Source organism: Exophiala viscosa, assembly GCF_022695815.1.
Source record: "Exophiala viscosa unplaced genomic scaffold EDD37scaffold_2, whole genome shotgun sequence".
Taxonomy (NCBI): domain Eukaryota; kingdom Fungi; phylum Ascomycota; class Eurotiomycetes; order Chaetothyriales; family Herpotrichiellaceae; genus Exophiala; species Exophiala viscosa.
In genome coordinates this window covers 958,826-977,602 of record NW_026944354.1, presented here as the reverse complement: position 1 = coordinate 977,602, position 18,777 = coordinate 958,826, and the positions used below count along the sequence as shown (strand labels likewise).

At 51.6% G+C, this 18,777-nt stretch overlaps 7 protein-coding genes across 7 annotated transcripts; 6 read left to right on the top strand and 1 right to left on the bottom strand.

Annotated features, from left to right (window-relative positions):
• The first annotated feature begins 777 nt into the window (after positions 1 to 777).
• EDD37DRAFT_237557 (uncharacterized protein) lies at positions 778 to 2,374 on the top strand. Its single transcript, XM_062810568.1, has 2 exons — positions 778 to 2,085; positions 2,136 to 2,374. Exons 1-2 carry the CDS (start codon positions 928 to 930, stop codon positions 2,262 to 2,264), a joined length of 1,287 nt encoding a protein of 428 aa, XP_062672792.1. The 5' UTR covers positions 778 to 927; the 3' UTR covers positions 2,265 to 2,374.
• A 1,900-nt stretch (positions 2,375 to 4,274) lies between these two features.
• On the top strand, positions 4,275 to 6,641 carry EDD37DRAFT_676638 (DNA photolyase, FAD-binding/Cryptochrome; the record flags this gene model as incomplete). The annotated part of the gene is made up of 3 exons (XM_062819575.1): positions 4,275 to 5,179; positions 5,228 to 6,459; positions 6,484 to 6,641. Exons 1-3 carry the CDS (start codon positions 4,635 to 4,637, stop codon positions 6,639 to 6,641), a joined length of 1,935 nt encoding a protein of 644 aa, XP_062672791.1. The 5' UTR covers positions 4,275 to 4,634.
• A 1,875-nt stretch (positions 6,642 to 8,516) lies between these two features.
• EDD37DRAFT_237510 (cytochrome P450) lies at positions 8,517 to 10,368 on the top strand. The gene is made up of 2 exons (XM_062810566.1): positions 8,517 to 8,960; positions 9,017 to 10,368. The coding sequence occupies exons 1-2, from the start codon at positions 8,651 to 8,653 to the stop codon at positions 10,231 to 10,233; spliced, it is 1,527 nt and encodes a 508-aa protein (XP_062672790.1). The 5' UTR covers positions 8,517 to 8,650; the 3' UTR covers positions 10,234 to 10,368.
• Positions 10,369 to 11,478: 1,110 nt separating this feature from the next.
• On the top strand, positions 11,479 to 13,078 carry EDD37DRAFT_237491 (uncharacterized protein). The gene is made up of 4 exons (XM_062810564.1): positions 11,479 to 11,771; positions 11,828 to 11,849; positions 11,902 to 12,199; positions 12,251 to 13,078. Exons 1-4 carry the CDS (start codon positions 11,574 to 11,576, stop codon positions 12,948 to 12,950), a joined length of 1,218 nt encoding a protein of 405 aa, XP_062672789.1. The 5' UTR covers positions 11,479 to 11,573; the 3' UTR covers positions 12,951 to 13,078.
• On the top strand, positions 13,079 to 14,413 carry EDD37DRAFT_237492 (uncharacterized protein). The gene is made up of 2 exons (XM_062810565.1): positions 13,079 to 13,806; positions 13,857 to 14,413. The coding sequence occupies exons 1-2, from the start codon at positions 13,207 to 13,209 to the stop codon at positions 14,316 to 14,318; spliced, it is 1,062 nt and encodes a 353-aa protein (XP_062672788.1). The 5' UTR covers positions 13,079 to 13,206; the 3' UTR covers positions 14,319 to 14,413.
• A 529-nt stretch (positions 14,414 to 14,942) lies between these two features.
• Positions 14,943 to 16,733, bottom strand: EDD37DRAFT_620846 (uncharacterized protein). The gene has a single exon (XM_062815966.1). It carries the CDS (start codon positions 16,299 to 16,301, stop codon positions 15,297 to 15,299), a length of 1,005 nt encoding a protein of 334 aa, XP_062672787.1. The 5' UTR covers positions 16,302 to 16,733; the 3' UTR covers positions 14,943 to 15,296.
• Positions 16,734 to 17,968: 1,235 nt separating this feature from the next.
• EDD37DRAFT_237485 (uncharacterized protein) lies at positions 17,969 to 18,775 on the top strand. Its single transcript, XM_062810563.1, has 3 exons — positions 17,969 to 18,292; positions 18,353 to 18,528; positions 18,598 to 18,775. The coding sequence occupies exons 1-3, from the start codon at positions 18,114 to 18,116 to the stop codon at positions 18,738 to 18,740; spliced, it is 498 nt and encodes a 165-aa protein (XP_062672786.1). The 5' UTR covers positions 17,969 to 18,113; the 3' UTR covers positions 18,741 to 18,775.
• Positions 18,776 to 18,777: the final 2 nt, after the last annotated feature.

Here is an 18,777-nt window from a genome sequence, read left to right as displayed (position 1 = left end):
TCTCACCTACATCCACTCAACTCTCCCGAGAGCCTGACCATGCCAGACCCAGCTATCATCGCGACCATGCCTATCCCAACCTAGTACCTCCTGTCTCCGCCGTCCGTTTTCGACCAGCTCTCCTCTTTTTAGGCGATGCCAGACGACAGGCCCGGCCAGCCAGCCCGCAACCAGCTGGCCGCTAAGAACGCCATGTGCTGCCCCATCCTAAAAGAATCTTGTATCTCTTCAATCTTTTTGAAATCGTCTTCGGACTGCTCTTCGCAGCCTGATCAACAAATCCTCCTCTGATCCCTCGAGCTTCTGCTGTGCAAATGAGCCATTGAACACGGCTACAAGTTCTTCATCTCTTGCTTTGCAATCACCGTACCTGAAGATCCCGCCAGATCGGTGCCGAATTTGAGTCCGTGTCGATCACCTTCCCTGCCTGTCGAGATTTGAATTGGCTTGTCCGGCCCCAAAACGACCATTGAGAAGCAAGCCGCAAAAGCCAGCCGCCCAGCCAAAAACTGATCTTCGCCCACCAGCGCTCCACCACAAAACATCCTCTCCTGTCAAAAAGTACCTGCGTTTATTCGCAACCAGCATACCTGTTCCCCAGAACACCTCGACGTCGACTGTAGTTGTCGACCAGAGCGCGTCGGCGGCGCCTTTCGGCTGGTTGAGTTGTTGCGCGTCCAAAGTGCACATATCATCAGACCACACGCAGCACATACTCCACGGCTCGTTCATCACTCATCGACAGAGACGAACGCTGACTTCATTGAACAACGCTCAAGGCCATCACACCGCCAGTCTTGCTCCGACGCCGCGTGAGAGAAGCCCAGCATCTCAATCGCGTACTTGTCCGTACATCCATCGACCAAGCGGCAGCGCGCTGAACAATCACCAACAGCCACTCTGGCTTCCGTCGCGATCCCCCTTCCAATGGGGACTTCTCTCGATGCACTGAATGCGCCCTCCAGCCTGACTCAGCGACGACAGGCTGCTTCAAATCTTCCAGCATTCGAATTACCAACCCTCCAATTCGCACCTTTGTCCACCCAGAAGTTTCCTCCTCTTTCAGGAATTCACACCTCTCATGGAGGACCCGGGCCCGTCAGTGTAGGACAGCTCCTGACACCGCCATCCAACTCGGCCTCGGAGAGCGCAAACTCATCTGGCATGCCAACCGGGACGACTCCCAACAGCTCCGCCGTGCCTGTCCTCCCATACACACCCACCTTCTTCAACACAGGTACCACTCCGAATGGGTATCATACAGGCTACACTCCGCAGCCGTGGCAGAATGGGAATCACTCCTTTCCCCCGCGATCAATGTTCTCGCCACTTCCAGGACCCCCAATGAGACCGGGAACCAATTCTCCTACGGCTGGAGAAGCATCGGCACTACCTCCTCCACCATATGATCTCAATAATCTCCCTCCTTATGGCACAGGCCATTCTTATTCCTCTCCCAGCAATGCAACCACCTCTGCCAATTCACACCACATCATGTCCTCTCTGCATAACAGCGCCCGGCCACCCAGCCAGCATTCTCCAATTACTCCTAACGATGGCAAGCCAGCAATGTTCGGTAGCATGACGAGTGCTGCCCAACAACATCAATCGGCCTATGCGTATTCATCTCATACTCCTGTTTCACAGGCTTCGAATGGCCACTTACTGGTGGCATCACGCGTCTCCCCTACACTTCATCAAGGCGGGCTTCCTCCTCACTCCCAGGCTCCATTCATGAGGCCTCCCCCTCCTTCATATTCGTTGCCAGCCATGCCTGGCCCCATCATGTCCAACATCCACAGTCCAGGGACACAGATGGCCATGGTAGGTAACATGCAAGGCGGCATGCTGCCAATGTCATTCAACAGCGGATACGCCGCCAACCCACAAGGCATGTACGGCCCACCACGGACGAATTCATCGCAACAAGCACCCGTCCATGATCGGCCTTTCAAATGTGACCAGTGTCCTCAAAGCTTCAACCGTAACCACGATTTGAAGCGACACAAGAGGATTCATCTTGCCGTCAAACCGTTCCCTTGCAATTACTGCGACAAGAGCTTTTCGCGGAAAGACGCGCTTAAGGTAAGCTATTTGCTCCTCGTTTCTTGATTATGATGCTTATTCCTTCTCAGCGGCATATCCTCGTCAAAGGATGCGGGACCGGTTCTTCGAACGAGGGCGTGTCCACGGAGGATGGACCCAAATCCGAGTCTGGAAGCGACGGTGTCAACGAAAGCCCGGCAGCGGCAATAGCAGCATAATGAACCGGTTCTTGCGGACTTTGACACGCCACCATTTCTCGTTTGGTGATTGTACAATACATGTGAAAGGCGACAGATGTGCAGAAGGGGTTTGTTCATCCAATTTTGCAATTGATTAATGATTTGAAGGGTGTCAGAGATGAGCGAAGGAATGACGGAACTTCTTTGCAGCACGGGCATTTCGCAGGGCCACGTTTTATACCCAGGATATTTGAGAGAATGGCATCACAGGGCTATGGGAACTCCACCTTTCATGGGCAGGGCGCTTTGAATGAAAAAGATGGCAGACTCAGTGGCCAGTATAGCAGTTTCGACCTTCAGGTCGGGGCCTACGCAGGTTCTAATGATGTAAGATTTCCTTGTAAACAGCGGTGTCGTCGTGTGCTACTAGAAACGGCCCTTGGGAAGTCGGTACCCGACAGCGCTCCCACTTGTCGGAACTGATCCTCCAAGCCTTAACAAGAGTGAAATCTGTAACTCAGGACAATGACCTGTTTTTCAGAGGGACGTCAGCAAACCTTGCATACGTGCGCGTACCTTGCAGATCCCTGCGTGCCATGTGAGGGTGGCTTGATGGCTTGAAGATGGTGCAGCTCTGGCTTACGGAAGGCGCCGCTTCGGCTCAATCGATGGTTTGACGAGGCAGTGCGAGGCTGCATCTGGTGGCGCTTGGTTCTATGGGTGCGGTCACGTGCTGATCTTTTCGGTGCTTTTGCTTGGTGACACGGGAAATACCTCGTTTAGATTTCATGAAGATTCATCCACGATCTATGCATGCCGTGCAACGCTTACGACGCCATCCTGGCTCGGAGAACTCAGTCACCTTCCCTGCACCATATCGACACGTTCTCTCTCGCGTGGCCAGTGGAGACTACACATCTGTCCTTGTCAGGTTGTCAGGCACATGGCTGCAGCTGTGCCCTGAAACACGGGGATATTGTACGCGGAATTTGATTTTCTGGCCATTCACCATCACAACTGCAACAGATGCCCTACATCATACTGTCACTGGTACTGACTATGGGGCGTGACCCTTATCGCCATCTTCGTCAACGCTGACGCATTTGGGTCTCTCGGGTGTACTCTATGAGTGGTAGGCAGCTGCAACCCTTTTCGCCCATGCTCGTCAAGCTATACTGCTTCCTAGTGTCATATAGCAAAGCATTCTCGACTTCTCACATTCAAGGACTCTCACGAAATTGATGAGTAAGTCCAAGTGGCGGTGGACACATCTCACGTACCATGGTTATGGAAACGTCCGACATGGTGTTTCCAGTGGAGCCATGACGGCATTGACTCAAGCCTCGAAGCAGAATACGAGACGACGAGTACTGACACGAGCGATAGACTAACTTCCCATGTCATCGGGGAGCATATCACGCCGTTCGATCATGCAGCTGTCCAACCCACGAAATCCTCTATTTTTTCTGATTTGCAATTATTCTGCATACACTCCGTTACATTGCATCCCCACTTCTGCCCTTCTGCTGCATTTCACCGACATATGCCGCTTCACGCGTGGCACTGACACGCGATCCAAGGATGGCGGCAAGCCACAGCGTTTCTGCGACTTGTTTTATTAGATCGATCGGGCATCCCATTGTGGAGATCCACAAACCGATCCCGCAGATCGGCATGATCAGATCTGTTACCTCACCCGACAGAAGTTCTTAGCTTTGTGTGCTCTTGTACGCAATGATGCTTGCATGGCACGTTCACATGAAAGGTCAATACGCCACTGACCAATCTGAGAGCTCCAAATGCCCCGGATTTCTTTTTGTGATTAGCACGATCGATCCTTTTGGTTATTCGAGATCGCTAACCTGACTTTGTTCTCATTGTCCAGGACGCTGATGATCTCATCCCGGGGATCCTCGAAAGTCAATATCCTTGTTCTATTGACCTGATTGAGAAACAACCAGGATCGTAGGCATCTGCCAGCTACCACAACGATGGGCGCGGGTTACCTCTTTCTTGGAAATGCAGATCGATGGATGGCTTCCTTAGTCTCGTGTCATAGCCCCGGTTGACCTACTCATGGTTGTTCCTTCTCTGGCACTTGCCGGGACTAAATTTGTAGGTTTCCTGGTCTGATCGCGTAAGACTTATTGTATCATTCATTATGAGACGACGTCCTGTGCTTTCCTTCTGTATCGCCACCTTCAATTTTGCCAAACCAAGATTGTTTCTCATTCGAACAGAAGATCGCCAATCTCTGACTTTTGCAACCAAGAATCTCAGCCTCCGTTACAGACCTGACTCGAAGCTTGACACAATCGCATACATAGATCTTGTGACAACAGTACTGCGCTACTTCATGCCTCAGCGTGAGCAGTGTAAAAGGTCGGAATCAGGCGGCCAGTGGACTTCATGATACATCGAATCACTATGACATCGCCTCAACGGATATTGATATATCTGTTGCGACGCGATCTGCGACTATGCGATAATCCCGTCTTTCATGAGATACATAAGCTTTCTCAACAATCTGAAAAGCTATTTACTCACGTGCTACCGCTCTATGTCTTTGCTGCTCAGCAGGTCGAAGTTTCGGGATTGCTATCCGACTCCGACTCAAAATCACCTTTTCCGGAAGCGCGGTCAGAAGTCGGAGGATTCTGGAGATGTGGTCCTCACCGCGCAAAGTTCCTCGCAGAGTCGGTCTGGGATGTGAAATCAGAACTGGAGAAGGTGGGAAGTGGCCTAGTCATTCGAGTAGGAATGCTGGGTCAAGTCGTACGGGACCTTCTGGAGCAGTTCAAGCAAGAAAAGGAAGAGGTAACCATCTCGGGAATATGGATGACGGAGGAAGAGGGCGTCGAGGAGAAGCGAGAGGAGCGCGACGTGCGCAAAGAAGCAGAGAAGGCTGGCATCGAGTTCAAATTGTGGATCGATGAGAAGTACTTCATTGACGAGTAAGTATGGTGATTCTCAAGACTTTTCAATGAACTGACATTGCGCAGTCGGGATATACCCTTCGATAAGCCTTCAGAGCTTCCAGATGTGTTTACGAGTTACCGAAAGTCGGTAGAACCACTGAGGGATGCACCGCGGAAGATTACCCCTGCTCCTCCTTCCTTGCCCTCCATGCCAACCTCAATACCGCTACAATCCGGTCCGTTCTCAATACCAGATACTTACGAGAAACTGGAATCCGCGCTCATGAAGCCTCTTTTGGAGAAGCCTCCTCTGGACAATCCACCTGTATTTCCGTCCGAAGTCAAAAGTGCACATCCATTCTCCGGAGGGTGTACGACCGGCATCAAACGAGTCGAATCACTCATCGCCTCCGGCTCCATGACGAGATACAAAGACACCCGGAATGGCTTGCTGGGGACGGACTTTTCAACCAAGCTCTCTGCATGGTTGGCGCTTGGCTGCATCACGGCTCGCCAGATACATCACCAGTTACTGGAATTTGAAGACGGTCGAATTGAGCAGTACAAAGGAGTGCAGGGATACGGCAAAGGTGAAAACAAGGGCACTGCGGCCGTTCGTTTCGAATTACTATGGCGCGATTACATGAGGCTGTGTACGCGCAAGTTTGGCCCGCGGCTGTTCCGATTAGAAGGCTTCCGGAACGACAGCTCTTACCCGTGGAAGACTCCAGGACGCGGCGTGCCTGAGGTGGAGGAGATGGTCGAGCGCTTCCTCCGCGGTGAAACGGGCACATCACTCATCGACGCGAGTCAGCGCGAGCTCTATCTGACGGGATACACGAGCAACCGTGCACGGCAGAACGTGGCGAGTTTCCTGGCCAAGCATTTGGGGGTCAACTGGAAACTGGGCGCTGAGTGGTATGAGAGTATGCTGACAGACTACGACGTGAGTTCGAACTGGGGCAATTGGCAATACGTTGCGGGCGTGGGGAATGATCCCAGGGGTGAGGCGAGAGTGTTTAACCCGGTCAAGCAGGCTTGTGATTATGATCCAGATGGCGAGTACTGCAAGGCTTGGGTGGGCGAGTTACGAGGGCTGGATAAGCCTCAGGAGATATTCCAGCCGTGGAAAGTGAGTCACGAGAGACGTGCGGAACTATGGCCTGAAGGGTTGCAGAGTGTTGAGCGGCCGCTGAAGAGGATTGAGTTTAGGGTGGGTGGGAAAGGTAGAGGTGGTGGTGGTGGTGGCGGCGGCGGCGGCGGGAAGTATGGCGGCAGTAGTCGACCCAGAGGAGAGGGAGGGCAGAGAGGCCGTGGTGGCGGTAATGACGGTGGAAGAGGAAGCAGAAGTTTCAGATCTGGATCCAGAGGAGGATTAGCATATCGTGGACGAGGTGGAAAGGGTGACAGAGGTGCTGCTTCCAGAGGGACGAACCTTCATGGTCGGCAAGGCATGATGGATAAAGTCAGGGAGACTGAGGCAGAAGCGGACGCATAGATTGCCGGTTGATTTGAACTTGAGCGTGGTCATAATGGAAAAATTTGGTGGCGGTCGTCTCTCGGGGCGCATATCAGTATGTGTTGTCAATACTATACAAGGGCTTTGTTAGTCTTGAGACTCGTCTTACCGGCTTGGTAGTTGGTGGTCTTGGAAGGTGTTGAATACTGCCTCACCACCCCCAATCTGCACTGGAAAAAGGGGTCGGATATATGTTTTACATTCACATTTTTGCTTCAATCCACAGTGAAGCTCAGAGTTGTGCACAAATAAAAGCACTATTCGGTGGCTGAGTGGTAAAGATCCTGGTTGGAACCATTGTCACTACTTGGTTTCTACCAGGATCCAAATCCCCCTCCCCCTTTCGTAGAACCCTAAAACCCAGTACAGCTGGTTTCACTTACTCACAACCTCCAGAAGGAGTTTGTAGGCAGAGTTTTTGCTTTTTTGGTGAGCAGTATAGGTTTGACTGGTCACCGTTTGTGTGGGTGCGGCAGATTCGTTGCTGTTTGTTCAGTAAGGAGTGCCCCCGCGGTGACTGAATCACTGGCAGGTATTTCCTGAGATACTAATGTCGCCGCCTTGGCAAATTCCTGACCTGGCTCCGATCAGACAGCTCACGCAGCGGCGTCATCCAAGTCACGAAGGATGGAAGTTTCTTGGTCAGCCCGATTGTGACATGACCGCCTGTTGCTGCTGCTCATGGGTAAAGAAGCACTGCGTTCATGGGCATGTAAATTGAAGTCGAGGTAACACATGTAAGGCCTGACATAAGACGACCCCGACGATACTCTCACCGAGGCAGTCGTCCGACCTAGGTACTGCCCCTGGTCCTGACGCTGCTGTCATGCACAAGATGAACGTCAAGGGTGCCCATGAAACCCTTAAGTTGAGGATACATGTGGCCTATGTAAGGCCTGACATAGGGCGAGCGCGACAGAAACAGCCGTTCTACCTAGGTGCCATCCTGGCCTGTGGATGATGATATCTCTCGGTGAGTGTATTCGGTGCGGAGATATTCCATAATCATTTTGATATTGCCGGTCGTCAAGGGAGGAATGCCTCGGCTGTTCGTGGCAAAGTATCTCGTCTGACACCTTTTCATATCCTTGCTGACCGGCCTTTTGCCGCTGATCGGATTTGTCAGACGCCCTCGTATCCTCTGTAGCAACCCTTTCTTCCACTCTTCTCCCTTGTCATCTCGCTTAGTAGGAATAGAGCTCAGGGTCTTATCCAGAAGCATGCTGGTCCTTCCGGGCGTCGTATTCGCCCACTCGTATGCTACACCTTGAACGAGAGTTCGGAAACACAACTTGTCAACATTGCTCCACAGAATTCGTTTCTTGTCGAGTCAGATCTTCGAGTTAGCTAATATCTCAGCCTGGACTTCCATGCGAACCAATTGGCGCAAACGGGTTGGCAGCTTGTAAACGTTAGACAGGACGCGACAGCTCGAACGCCCCCTCAACAGTCACGCGTACTACCATAGTAGTGTGGTTGGCACTGGCTATGGTATAATTTTCTTAATGACAGGATCTGTCACACCTGTGGCCTTTTTCAGGTACTCGACCGAATGCAACTTGCCAAGTACCTAGTAACCACATATAATACCGAGCCGAGCACATCTACTCGGCATAACATCAAGCACACCTTGTTCGGCTTAACATCAGTCCTTCGGATCATTGCATGTGGCCGATGCCAGTGTGCTATAGAAAAGTTGGAGCCTGTTGTTTCGGTTTAAAAAGTGACTGTCGTCAGTTCTCGCAAGTTGCTGCCGGAAGAGGGAACTGAGTTGCCAAATTAACGTTAACTTCGCTATTGCCCCGTGCGGCATCCTTAGGGTCTGGACTTTACGAATAGTGCGCAAAAGGACTCTCTTTTTGATTCATCAAGTCAATATTGTCATTGTTCCTCTTTCAACAGCATCGACTGCATTGGGATATAGCAGCTTCATCTCATTGTCGAACAGCTTTCCCTCTCAGGGCAGATACCTGCCGCAGTCAACTGCCATGGCGGTACTAGGTCTTCCAACGATCCCTCTCCCACTTGTTATTGTCGCCTCTGTGGCGGTCTTCGCCCTGTACAAAATCTATTATGAGCTTACAACTGGCGCGCGACGGCGGCGGATGATCCGCGAAAATGGCTGTCAAGAGGTCTACGCCTTTCCGCACAAGGGGATAGGCGGTTACCTCCTTGGTCTGGACGTTATCAAGGAGATGATCCAATCCGGGAAAGATGGTCGCATGCACGAAGCGACGAGACTGAGGAACTTCAGCAATGGTCGTAATACCATCCGACTCAAGTTGATGCGGTTCCGGAGTATGTGCTCTTAAGAGGCAGGTGTCTTCGACGTTGGCTGACTTCTGTGCCAATAGTGATTTCCACCATTGAACCCGAGAACATCAAGGCCATCTTGTCGACCAAGTTCGCCGACTTCTCGCTGGGACAGCGGAGACGGGAAGTGTTCATTCCAGTCTTTGGTCATGGCATTTTCACAACCGACGGAAGTGCATGGGAAAGATCGCGCGCCATGGTGCGACCTAACTTCACTCGGCAGCAGGTGGCCGACCTTGACATGTTCGAAGTTCACATGTCGCATTTGATCGACTCGATCCCGCGGGACGGGTCGACGGTCGACTTGCAGGATCTTTTCTTCGGATTGACCATGGATTCGGCGACCGAGTTTCTGTTCGGACGTTCAACGAACACACTTGCACCAGGACTGGAAACCAAGTCGGCGAATGAGTTCGTCAAGGCTTTTGTTTATGTCACGGAGAACATGTCGAAGAACCTCCGCTCAAGTGGTTTGACTGAGTGGTTCCCTAACGCGGAATGGACACGTAACGTCAAGATTGTTCACAGTTTCGCCGACGACATCATTCGTGAAGCGATGGACCAGGCCAAGAGCCAGAAAAGCTCGGGTCGCTACCTGTTTTTGCATGAGCTGTTGAAGTACACCCAGGATCCGTATGCGCTGCGCTCGGAACTGATCAATATCCTCTTGGCCGGGAGAGACACTACTGCAGGCCTTTTGTCCAACACCTGGCACGTACTCTCGAAACGGCCCGACATCTGGAACAAGTTGAAAGCTGAAGTTGATGGACTGGGCGGAGAGAGACCGGACTATACCACGATCAAAGAGTTGAAGTACCTCAAATGGGTGCTGAATGAGTCCCTCCGGCTGATGCCCGTTGTGCCGGGCAACAGTCGGGAAGCGATTAGGGATACTGTCCTGCCCGTCGGTGGAGGTCCGGATGGCCGGTCTCCCATCTTGGTGAAGAAAGGCGAGGTGGTGGCATACACGGTGTGGTCAATGCACCGTCGTGAAGACTTCTACGGCCCCGACGCACTCGAGTTTAAGCCGGAGAGATGGGAGAAGCTACGACCTGGATGGGAGTATTTGCCATTCAACGGCGGGCCTAGGATATGTGTCGGCCAGCAATATGCGCTGCTGGAGGCGAGTTACGCGACGATCAGGTTGATTCAGTCGTTCCCTCGCATCGAGAGTCGAGATGAGCGCGAATGGAGGGAGTGGTTGACCATCACGCTTGCCAGCGGAGTTGGCTGTAAGGTGGCGCTGTTCGAGAAGTGAGAGTCGCTGTTTCTTGAGTGTGAAGGAGTCTTAGGAACATTACTTGTATCATTATCGAACTGACGTTTACTATTCTTTTTGATACAGGCCTATTGAGTGACCCTGACCAAACGCTTAGCTCCCTGCTCGGAAGGATCTGGAACACGACGCCTCATGCGGGCACATTGCTCCCATTGATTCTGGTTATCTTCCTTCTCTTCTTGGACATTTCTGCCCTTTCTCCTCTCTACTCAAGCGAGGGTCCGCAGGGGTCATGTGTGCGTACGAGTCCTAAATCGGAAGCGCAAAGGCAAGGAATAACGGAGCCGAGCTGAGAGCAGATGATCGGCATTTGACAACGTCTTCAAACTTGGGGGCTGGAAATCGTCGATGATGGCGCACGCGGCCCGACTGACCGTCTGTCAGTCTGCCTTGTTGCTCTTTTTCACGTGCGATCGAGACTCGTAATCGCACATAGCAGTCCTGTGTTGCAATTATTCTGCAAGGAGATGAAACAGCTTTGGCCTTGACATGCACAATGCCGAAATACAATCGCTGCCAGTTGTCGATTGTTCTCAGAATGAGCACGATGAAGATGGTGAGTGACTGTAAGCCGGGAGGCGCCCTAACTCCAAGCCATTTTCAAGGTCAACCTAGCTTATTCAAGCCCCGCCCCAAGTCGGGGATTTGGACAATGTCGGGGATGCATTGACCATTCTTTTAGCGGCGCCCGGCGCCCTTCCGTTCAATTACCTTACCCGGTTTCTGGTTCCCAGTGATTATTATCTTCGTATCATTCGTTCACGCTTCCTGCATCAGCAAAAGTCCCACAGACGAGTCTCTCCAACTGCGAGGATCGGCTACCGCTGCGCTGGACACGGCTGGTGTCTACTGTAGGTCGGATCGTCTAGAGTCAGGCCTTACTCGGTTCACCGGCCTGGGGCTACACTGATCATCATGTCGACCAATTTCCATACAATCTTCCATCTCTCCCGTTTCTTTCAGTGTCGCTGTTACAATCGCGAGTACAGTCCTCTGACTACTGTTGCGTTGCGTTTCACTGTACGCCATTCGACGAAAGTGCACCCTCTCATCGGTCCCTTCTCTCTCCTTCCATCAGCTTGTACAACACAAAATTGGACGGATACTATCGTTGACCTGTCACACTGATCGAGTCAACATCGTCTGCAAGTCCATCTCCTCACGGGCCGAGACTCCTTGTGTGAACATCGGGGACGACTTCTTAAATCTCACTCATTGTCCCCTCTGTGTAGACGGACTCGACCATAGCGGTCAAATGCGCAGAAACAGAATGACAGCCTCGCGCACGGCCTCGCGTTGATACCTCCACCTGCCTCCAAATGGCCCCATACACACCGGTCTCCCTCCGACGCAGCGATACCGAGGATGGCAGTTGGCGAGCATTTGCTTCGGACGAGGACTTTATCATTGAGTCATGGAGTCAAGGATTTCTTGTCGGATCGCTGCTTATAATGGCTTGCATAACGGTTGCGAATATGAGAAGAGGTGTCTTGCTGCATAAGTTGATTCTACTCGAGGTGAGCCCCATTGACTTGAGTGAGGCGCAAAGCTTTGGTGCTGACCCTTCCACCAGCAACTCGCGGCGCTTTCTCATGGTGAGTGCGAATAGCTCCAGGTATCTTACGACAGAATGCTGATGCGCTTTAGGCACGTTCTGCTTCATGGCCTTCAAAGGATACGGCTGGTATCTGTCTTCGACTGCCACCCTGCTCTATTGCTCCTGGATCGTTCACAATGTCGTGGCGTGGATGAAGATTCGACCTTTCTTCACGGACTCGAAATCAATGTTCAAGCCCTCAACTGGCAAATGGGTGCGCAGGATCTACTTGGGTACATTAGCCTGCACGGTCCCACCGATCATCTTGCAGATCTACGACAACTTCCGGTTCTTCAATAACATCAGCGACTTCTACGTCAAAGTCAGGCCGTATGAGCCTCTGATGCGGTAAGCATGCCCCTTTTGACGTGATGGAAATATGCTTATGCATTTCTGCAGTGACCCCTGGTGGTGTTTCTCCTGCTTCACTCTTTTCCATATTATCCGCAAGTGCTATGGTACAGGGGTCTTTGAACTAATCAAGCGGTCTCCACGATTCGGCATTCTGTTGTGCGCCATCTGTCTGGCGATGATTTTCACAGCTTTCGATATCTCGGCGAGCATTCACAACTTCATCGGATCTACCGACGGGATCAATCCGTTCTGGAAATTGAGCCTTGTGTTCAAATGTCTCACCGACACAATCATGCTCGACGATTTCAAGACCGAGTTAAAAAGGCTAGGCATCAAACGAATGCGACACGACGAACTACGGCGGCAGAGCACTGCACTTGTGGCTGATCACTTGGAGTCCAAGGATGATGATGGGCATATGGAGTTCTCCACAGCCTTGAACATGCATCCCAGCCAGCTGCGAACCATCCGCGACAGCGACAACAGTCTCAGTGACAGTCCGCCAGGAAGATTGCGGCATGACTCGATCGTCGAATCCCGAAGGGACTCGAAAGAATCCATCGGCAAATCAGGGAAGAAGTTGGGCCGTCTACCTGGACTGGAGTTCTCTTTCATGCCGGGAAGAAAGCGTAGCAAGATCGACGACGAGGAGAAGCCGGAGGAGGACTCGGCTCCTTCATCAGCGCCTGACCGATTGACGCAGATGAGGCAAAGTCTGGGCGTGCGTGACTATAATCCCAGGTGAAACATCAACTAGGAGAAACGCGATTATGAATTTACGAGTAATGTCTTGCACCAAAGCCCTGACTTCATGTCGAGTTGAGTCATGCCAGATGTTATTGTACAGTCAAGGCATTGGGCAAATGGATTTGCGATGAGTGATTTTAAAACTCAGCTTGCCCAAGGTTGCAGCGCATCAGTGCTTAAGAAGTTCGATCCGTCGGTATGGCATGTTCTGGCAAATTAAATTCTATCTTGAGAGACATGCCTAACACCACATCATGTCCTGTTTCGAAAGCCTGACGAGACTCTTGATTGTACTCGTCAGAATGTGCAGGCTGATCACTTCCCGGCGGCTCCTGCTCCGAACCAGAGTCGCCTTCCTTCTGCTTCATGGCAGCGATTGCCTCATCGTCGCTTCACTGGTTCTTGCCAACCACATCAATTCTTCTTGGGCAGGGACAGGGCACCGTCGTTATTCAACTTGCTTCGACCCGTCCATTTCCACAGCTTTCTCTTCGATACCAAACCATTGTCTCAGGCATCGCAGCCTTCAACATCGCTCGTTTTGGGTCCCATATCATTCTCAACATTCATCCTGTAGACATCGGTCGACTTCATACCTTCTATCAAAGCCAGCCGTCACATTGGCTCGCAAGTCAATCACTCGCTTTACTGCTCAGAGAGGCCGTCCTTGTCAGCAAAGTCGCTGCAGACAGGACCTATACTCGATCAACATGTCAACAAACGTCGACCTGACTCCACTATCAACCCCTCCACAGGCATGCAAGAAGATACCGAAGAACGCTGAAGATGACAGTAGCAAGAGTATCGATTTGGAACTTGGAGAGATCAAGTCCATAATAAGTCTTTCTGAAGCAGTCAGTAGGGTCATGACCAGAACACGCGGACTTAGCTAACTTTCACGCAGTCCACCGCCATACACGTCGTCGACACTCTACCCGTTGTTGATGCACGCCGTGGTTCCGACCTCGGCTTTCCATGTGCATCTGCACGAGCAACCCAGAAAGAGCTCCCGGAAGAGAAGCCCACGTTCAAAAACTTCATCAAGGCTTTGCAGGTTGGGGAGAATGGACACACCTCCTGTCTCATTGTTCTCTATGCACCTACTGTCTTGGCTGTCGTATGGCCGCTGGCACGGGTAACAACGGGTGGCTCACTACTGGAAGCGATCATGTACATTATGGTCGGATTCACGAATATAATGTTCTGGCTGTTCTATGGTATTCTGTCTCGGACAGGCTTTCTATCTTCAAAAGACCCGTCAAAGCTTCTTCTCACAATCACAGGATTGCTGTACGGTGGACTGGTCTTGGGCGTCTCCTGTGGTGCATTGCTGTATTGGACTTGCATTGACATGCTCCGTGCCTGAGGTTTGGTTTTGGTTTCTTTGTGCCGCATAGAGGACCAGGATGGGACTAGGGCTATCAACTCCGAGCATCAATATGTCAATGTTGGCAGAGTTCCAGAGAGTCCAGTCGAAGTCGGAGCTGTCCATTGTTAGCTAGAGCATTGTGTAGCAGAACTCATCATTACTACAACCAGTTGCTTCAGCTTCGGCATGATATTTTCCAGTGTATCAGTTCAAGGCAGGTTCAGAAACGCACCGCGTGCCCAATGTGAAAAGACGCGGTTAAAATGCCTGACCCGAGGTGCTTTGCATAATTGGCACAAAGGTATAATGCGATCCTTGGATAAGACGTGCGAACAAGGGGTTTCCAGCCTCGTCACGTGACAGTACAATGAGACTGAGACATCTAGGAACGTCAAGAGAGGTGTTCCATGTGTCGTGCAGTATATCAAGGACAGTCACCCACTTGACTTGATCCAAACCCAAACTGAGGAATAGCAGGCGATCGTTCCCTCAACTACCAGGTCATGCCCCCCCAAGGAGCACACCAGTAAGGTGGTGTTGGTGTCTGCCGGACTCGGGGGAGAATGGCTGTAGCGTCCACGAGACTGTTCTGAGATGATGGCCTCGAAGGAGCGAATGATGCGTACATATTTATTTGATGATTTGAGAAGAGAGGTCAGGCTAAACTAAAGCATGGGGTGTTATCATACAAACATTCTTGCCATCGCTGCATGACGCCGTTGTGCCCTGACGCAGAACGTGGAAGATTGTCGAGACTTCAGCAACACACCACATCAACGACCGGTGCATCTTCAAACTCTCAAGCCCCCAACAAGGCCAATTTGCTCTAGCTCAGCACTGCTGCCCATTCCTCCACGATTGCGATGCTGTTCGCCGCACGGAGAGGCTGGCATTGCGGCGTCTTTCTATCAACTGACCCGACAGCGCACACCATGTGCTGAGTCGTTGTCCGAATGATGCTCATCTATATCGCGTTCAGGCTGACATGTCCTCCTCGTTTGAATCTGACAATTCAGCGTCACCGTCCGAACTGTCGTCGCTATCGGAAAGCGAGAAGGAATCGCCAGAGCTGTAGCCGTCCGCATCCTCCTCCACCGGAAGTGAGTAGGGATCCACTGTGTCAGAACAGTCTGCAATCAGAGTCGGCTTCTTCCAACGGTAATAGATCTTGATCGCACAGTCATCGAAACAGTGTGAGGACGAGCCACCTTTCCTTTGGGTGGGCGCCCATTTTCTCTCGAAAAGTTCAACGTAGAGCTTTTCCGATATGAGTTGCAGCCTCGTCACATTAACCCCCAGGATATCGTATGGCCTTGGGGTCCAAAGGTAACGATCACAAGGCCAATACAGGATAGATAGTTTTTCGAGCCGTAGCTTTGGAGTGTGGTGTCGAACTATGGCGCCGAACTCATGGAGTCTTTCTGCATCAAGCCTGTATCCGGTCCGGCGTGTGTCGTCAGTTGCGGAAACAGAAGGGAAGGTGTCTTTTCTCGACCATGCAAATTCGATATTTCGAAGGTTCTTGATTGCAGACTCCCTCAATCGGAAGAGCTTCTGCGTACAGTGTGTAGGGTCGGTCCAGTCCTTTACAGAATCGCTCAGCTTGACTGCACGACCACTCGGTCTGAGTGCATCATCGGCCTGGTCATTCAAAAACATATCTTTGAACATTGGAGGAGTACGACGACTGTTCAGACAGATAGTGGTTGAGCGAAAGAAGGCTGGTGTCCACTCTTCGGCGCTTGTCCAGCAAGTCAAGCGCAGATTCTTTTTTGCGACCTCGAACTCGTTCCAGATGCGACATTGCCAACATACGTCGTCGTCTTCTCGGCAGGTTGTGTGGTAGCGGTAAGGCTTGGTACGACCCTCCAGAATGTCATATACCTGAAGTCTGATATCTTTGTCGAGATCGAGGAATCCGAGGGGACGTGCTGAGGGAGACTGCACTTCCGCTGCGCCGCAAGCGACAGACTGCGCCATAGCGAGGTTGTGCGTAACGGGTATGAGTAGTAGCGCCGATGCGTTGTGTGGGAGTGTTGAAGTTCTTAACTCTATGCGGGTACTGATGGGTGATGAGAGGTGTGTAGGACTGAGGATGATGGAAGCAAGATGAGGCTAAGATGAGCAAGCGAGGGAGGTTTTTGAGACGTCTGGATGCGACAGTGAATGTACCGATCGTACCTGTCCAAGCGGTGATGGGATGGTGAATCGACGTGTGAAGCGGAATTGAGCTAACAGTCTTCCCATGTGCAAGATGGTACTTTGATTGCTACACAATCAGCCTGTGCTCCTTTGCGACTTGCAATGCCAGGCTCCGACCTTTGGGTACTTAGCAAGCCTGTTTCCAGAAAAGGTGGCACAGTCTGACTGCTGTAGCTGGTCAGATTCAAATTGATACCATTCTTGTTTTCATTTCGAGATCCTTCACACACAACGATATAGCGTTGGGCTCTGGCATGGGGGAGGCCATCAGCTTTACCGTACAGTGCTTCTGTCTTGCTATCGAGGCTTCTGCTGTTGTGAACCAGCTTGACTTTGTCGTGTCTTCGATGTACAGCCTGTCAGACGGTGCCAAGGGACAGGCTCGCTGAGTATTGAGTGCCTCCCATGTAGTCCTGTCGTGTGGCAGAGAGTCCTCCTACATTCGCGACCGCATGTGATGCGTTTTGTTCAACTCTAAAAAGATCCACGTCGAAGCGCTGAAGAGATCCAGCGGCACTTAGGAAGCGCAATTGTCTAGAGGCAGTCCCTTGATCAATGCAAGTCCGAACATGCTCTTTCCTGCCCGGTGAGAATGGGATGTCTCCATGTCAGTTGCTAGCGAGCTCATCATCAGCACCTGCCACAGTGCCTGGGATGAATCCAGTGTTTCCACAGTGGAAATCCACAACGAACAAGCCCGTTGGCCTGACATCTTGCTGTAGTCCATCGTCCGCAAGGTCGGTTTCGAGGAGCAGAACCTGTCATCAGCTTGCCTTGTCAACGAATTCTGGCATTCCATGTGCTTCGCCGCTTTTTCAAAGGCCTTGAATAGCCATCAGGCATAAGCAGCGTTGACGACGCGCGGTATGCTCGCTAACGGACAAGATGATCTCATAGAAGTCAGTCGTGCAGCTCTCGCATCCAGGACCAAGTGACCAGCAGGTAGCTGTGCGCCAGTTTCATGCCACCCGGCTGAATCAGGCACCCTGCCACTTCGTGATGTGTCAGTCACGCTGGCAATATCCAAATTGATGTCTTGCAACCTGGACCATTCAGCGGCCATCCGATAAGTGTCATGTATTCGATTCTCACCAGACTGCTTCCTGCATAATCACGTAACATGTCGGCATGCTAGAAATCGTGCTAGGGTCATCCTTCTGGGCTCCAGGATCCAGCATACGAAGCAATACCCTGTTCAAACTGGAAAGCAGGCTTGTGCCATTCGACACCGCAGCATATGGCATACGGTGTGCTCAACATCTGCAGCTGCCTCTTCACATCGCCAAATTCCTTACCGTCGGTCCACCCTTCTGCATACCATGCTGCTCATGACCCAGTGATGATCCTGCTGCAATCTTTCCATTTCATTGTGCTAGACCTTCGCACACAAAACGCCGGCACGGCAGTATGTAAGGAGGTCCACTGAGGTCCAAGACGTCGAAGTCGAGAATTTAGACGTCAGCCAAGCACCCCCAAGATCAGAGGTCGTCATTCACTTAGGGCGCAACACTCTTCGGACAAAGGTCTTTCAGAGTTCAGACTTAACGTAGCCTGAAGCTTTAGGTATAGCGCCATGTGCATCAGCGACTCATGGCCCTGTACCGCCTGTCCCGTCGTTGCTTCCCAATCCCATGTATCCGTACACTGTTCCGTCCCACGTGGTGTCAGGTGATTTTTGCAATACAGCCAACGCAGTGTGTCAAGCCAGCAGATAGAGTGCGACGAAGAGCTTCGCAACTCTTCTCCGCTGTCAGGATGAACAGAGCAGCGTAAAGCAGCCGCTTTCTGGGACATGTGTAACTCTCGGCTTACATTCGCACGATCGCCAGGGGTTCAAAAGTCCGTTTCGCAAGAAGCACAGACATCCAAGCAGCAGTACTGAGTGGCCACACCAGCCATGGGATCATCCACCCACCTAAGGCAGGACCTTCCAAGGCCAATTCTCCAGAGGACGAAAGGGAAGTCACGGATAGATGTCACAGAGAAGAAAAGCGCACATTTCATGGTAAGTGACTTCATTTGGTCAAGCTAAACTAAAAGATACCATCCAGCCAGCTGAAAGCACTTGCTGTAGGATGGTTGACAATCACCGTGCAGGCTACACTTGAACCACCCGAAGCATGGAAGGAGCCTGCAAACCGGACTGTACATTTTTTTTGGAATTTCCTTTTTGATAACAAAATCCATGCAATGACTGTGATATGGCCCGCTTTGTAGGACCTCGCCTTTTGTTCAGCAGAGACTTCAACTGCTG

Bases quoted from the DNA above. Each gene is read 5' to 3' on its own strand.
- EDD37DRAFT_237510 (XM_062810566.1), top strand. From the start codon at position 8,651: ATGGCGGTACTAGGTCTTCCAACGATCCCTCTCCCACTTGTTATTGTC. The intron at 8,961-9,016 runs GTATGTGCTCTT...CTGTGCCAATAG, and splicing joins CAAGTTGATGCGGTTCCGGA to TGATTTCCACCATTGAACCC.
- EDD37DRAFT_237491 (XM_062810564.1), top strand. From the start codon at position 11,574: ATGGCCCCATACACACCGGTCTCCCTCCGACGCAGCGATACCGAGGAT. The intron at 11,850-11,901 runs GTGAGTGCGAAT...GATGCGCTTTAG, and splicing joins ACTCGCGGCGCTTTCTCATG to GCACGTTCTGCTTCATGGCC. The intron at 12,200-12,250 runs GTAAGCATGCCC...GCATTTCTGCAG, and splicing joins CCGTATGAGCCTCTGATGCG to TGACCCCTGGTGGTGTTTCT.
- EDD37DRAFT_237492 (XM_062810565.1), top strand. From the start codon at position 13,207: ATGTCCTGTTTCGAAAGCCTGACGAGACTCTTGATTGTACTCGTCAGA. The intron at 13,807-13,856 runs GTCAGTAGGGTC...ACTTTCACGCAG, and splicing joins TAATAAGTCTTTCTGAAGCA to TCCACCGCCATACACGTCGT.
- EDD37DRAFT_237485 (XM_062810563.1), top strand. From the start codon at position 18,114: ATGGCCCTGTACCGCCTGTCCCGTCGTTGCTTCCCAATCCCATGTATC. The intron at 18,293-18,352 runs GTAAAGCAGCCG...CACGATCGCCAG, and splicing joins GTCAGGATGAACAGAGCAGC to GGGTTCAAAAGTCCGTTTCG. The intron at 18,529-18,597 runs GTAAGTGACTTC...CACTTGCTGTAG, and splicing joins AGAAAAGCGCACATTTCATG to GATGGTTGACAATCACCGTG.
- EDD37DRAFT_237557 (XM_062810568.1), top strand. From the start codon at position 928: ATGGGGACTTCTCTCGATGCACTGAATGCGCCCTCCAGCCTGACTCAG. The intron at 2,086-2,135 runs GTAAGCTATTTG...ATTCCTTCTCAG, and splicing joins CGCGGAAAGACGCGCTTAAG to CGGCATATCCTCGTCAAAGG.
- EDD37DRAFT_620846 (XM_062815966.1), bottom strand. From the start codon at position 16,301: ATGGCGCAGTCTGTCGCTTGCGGCGCAGCGGAAGTGCAGTCTCCCTCA.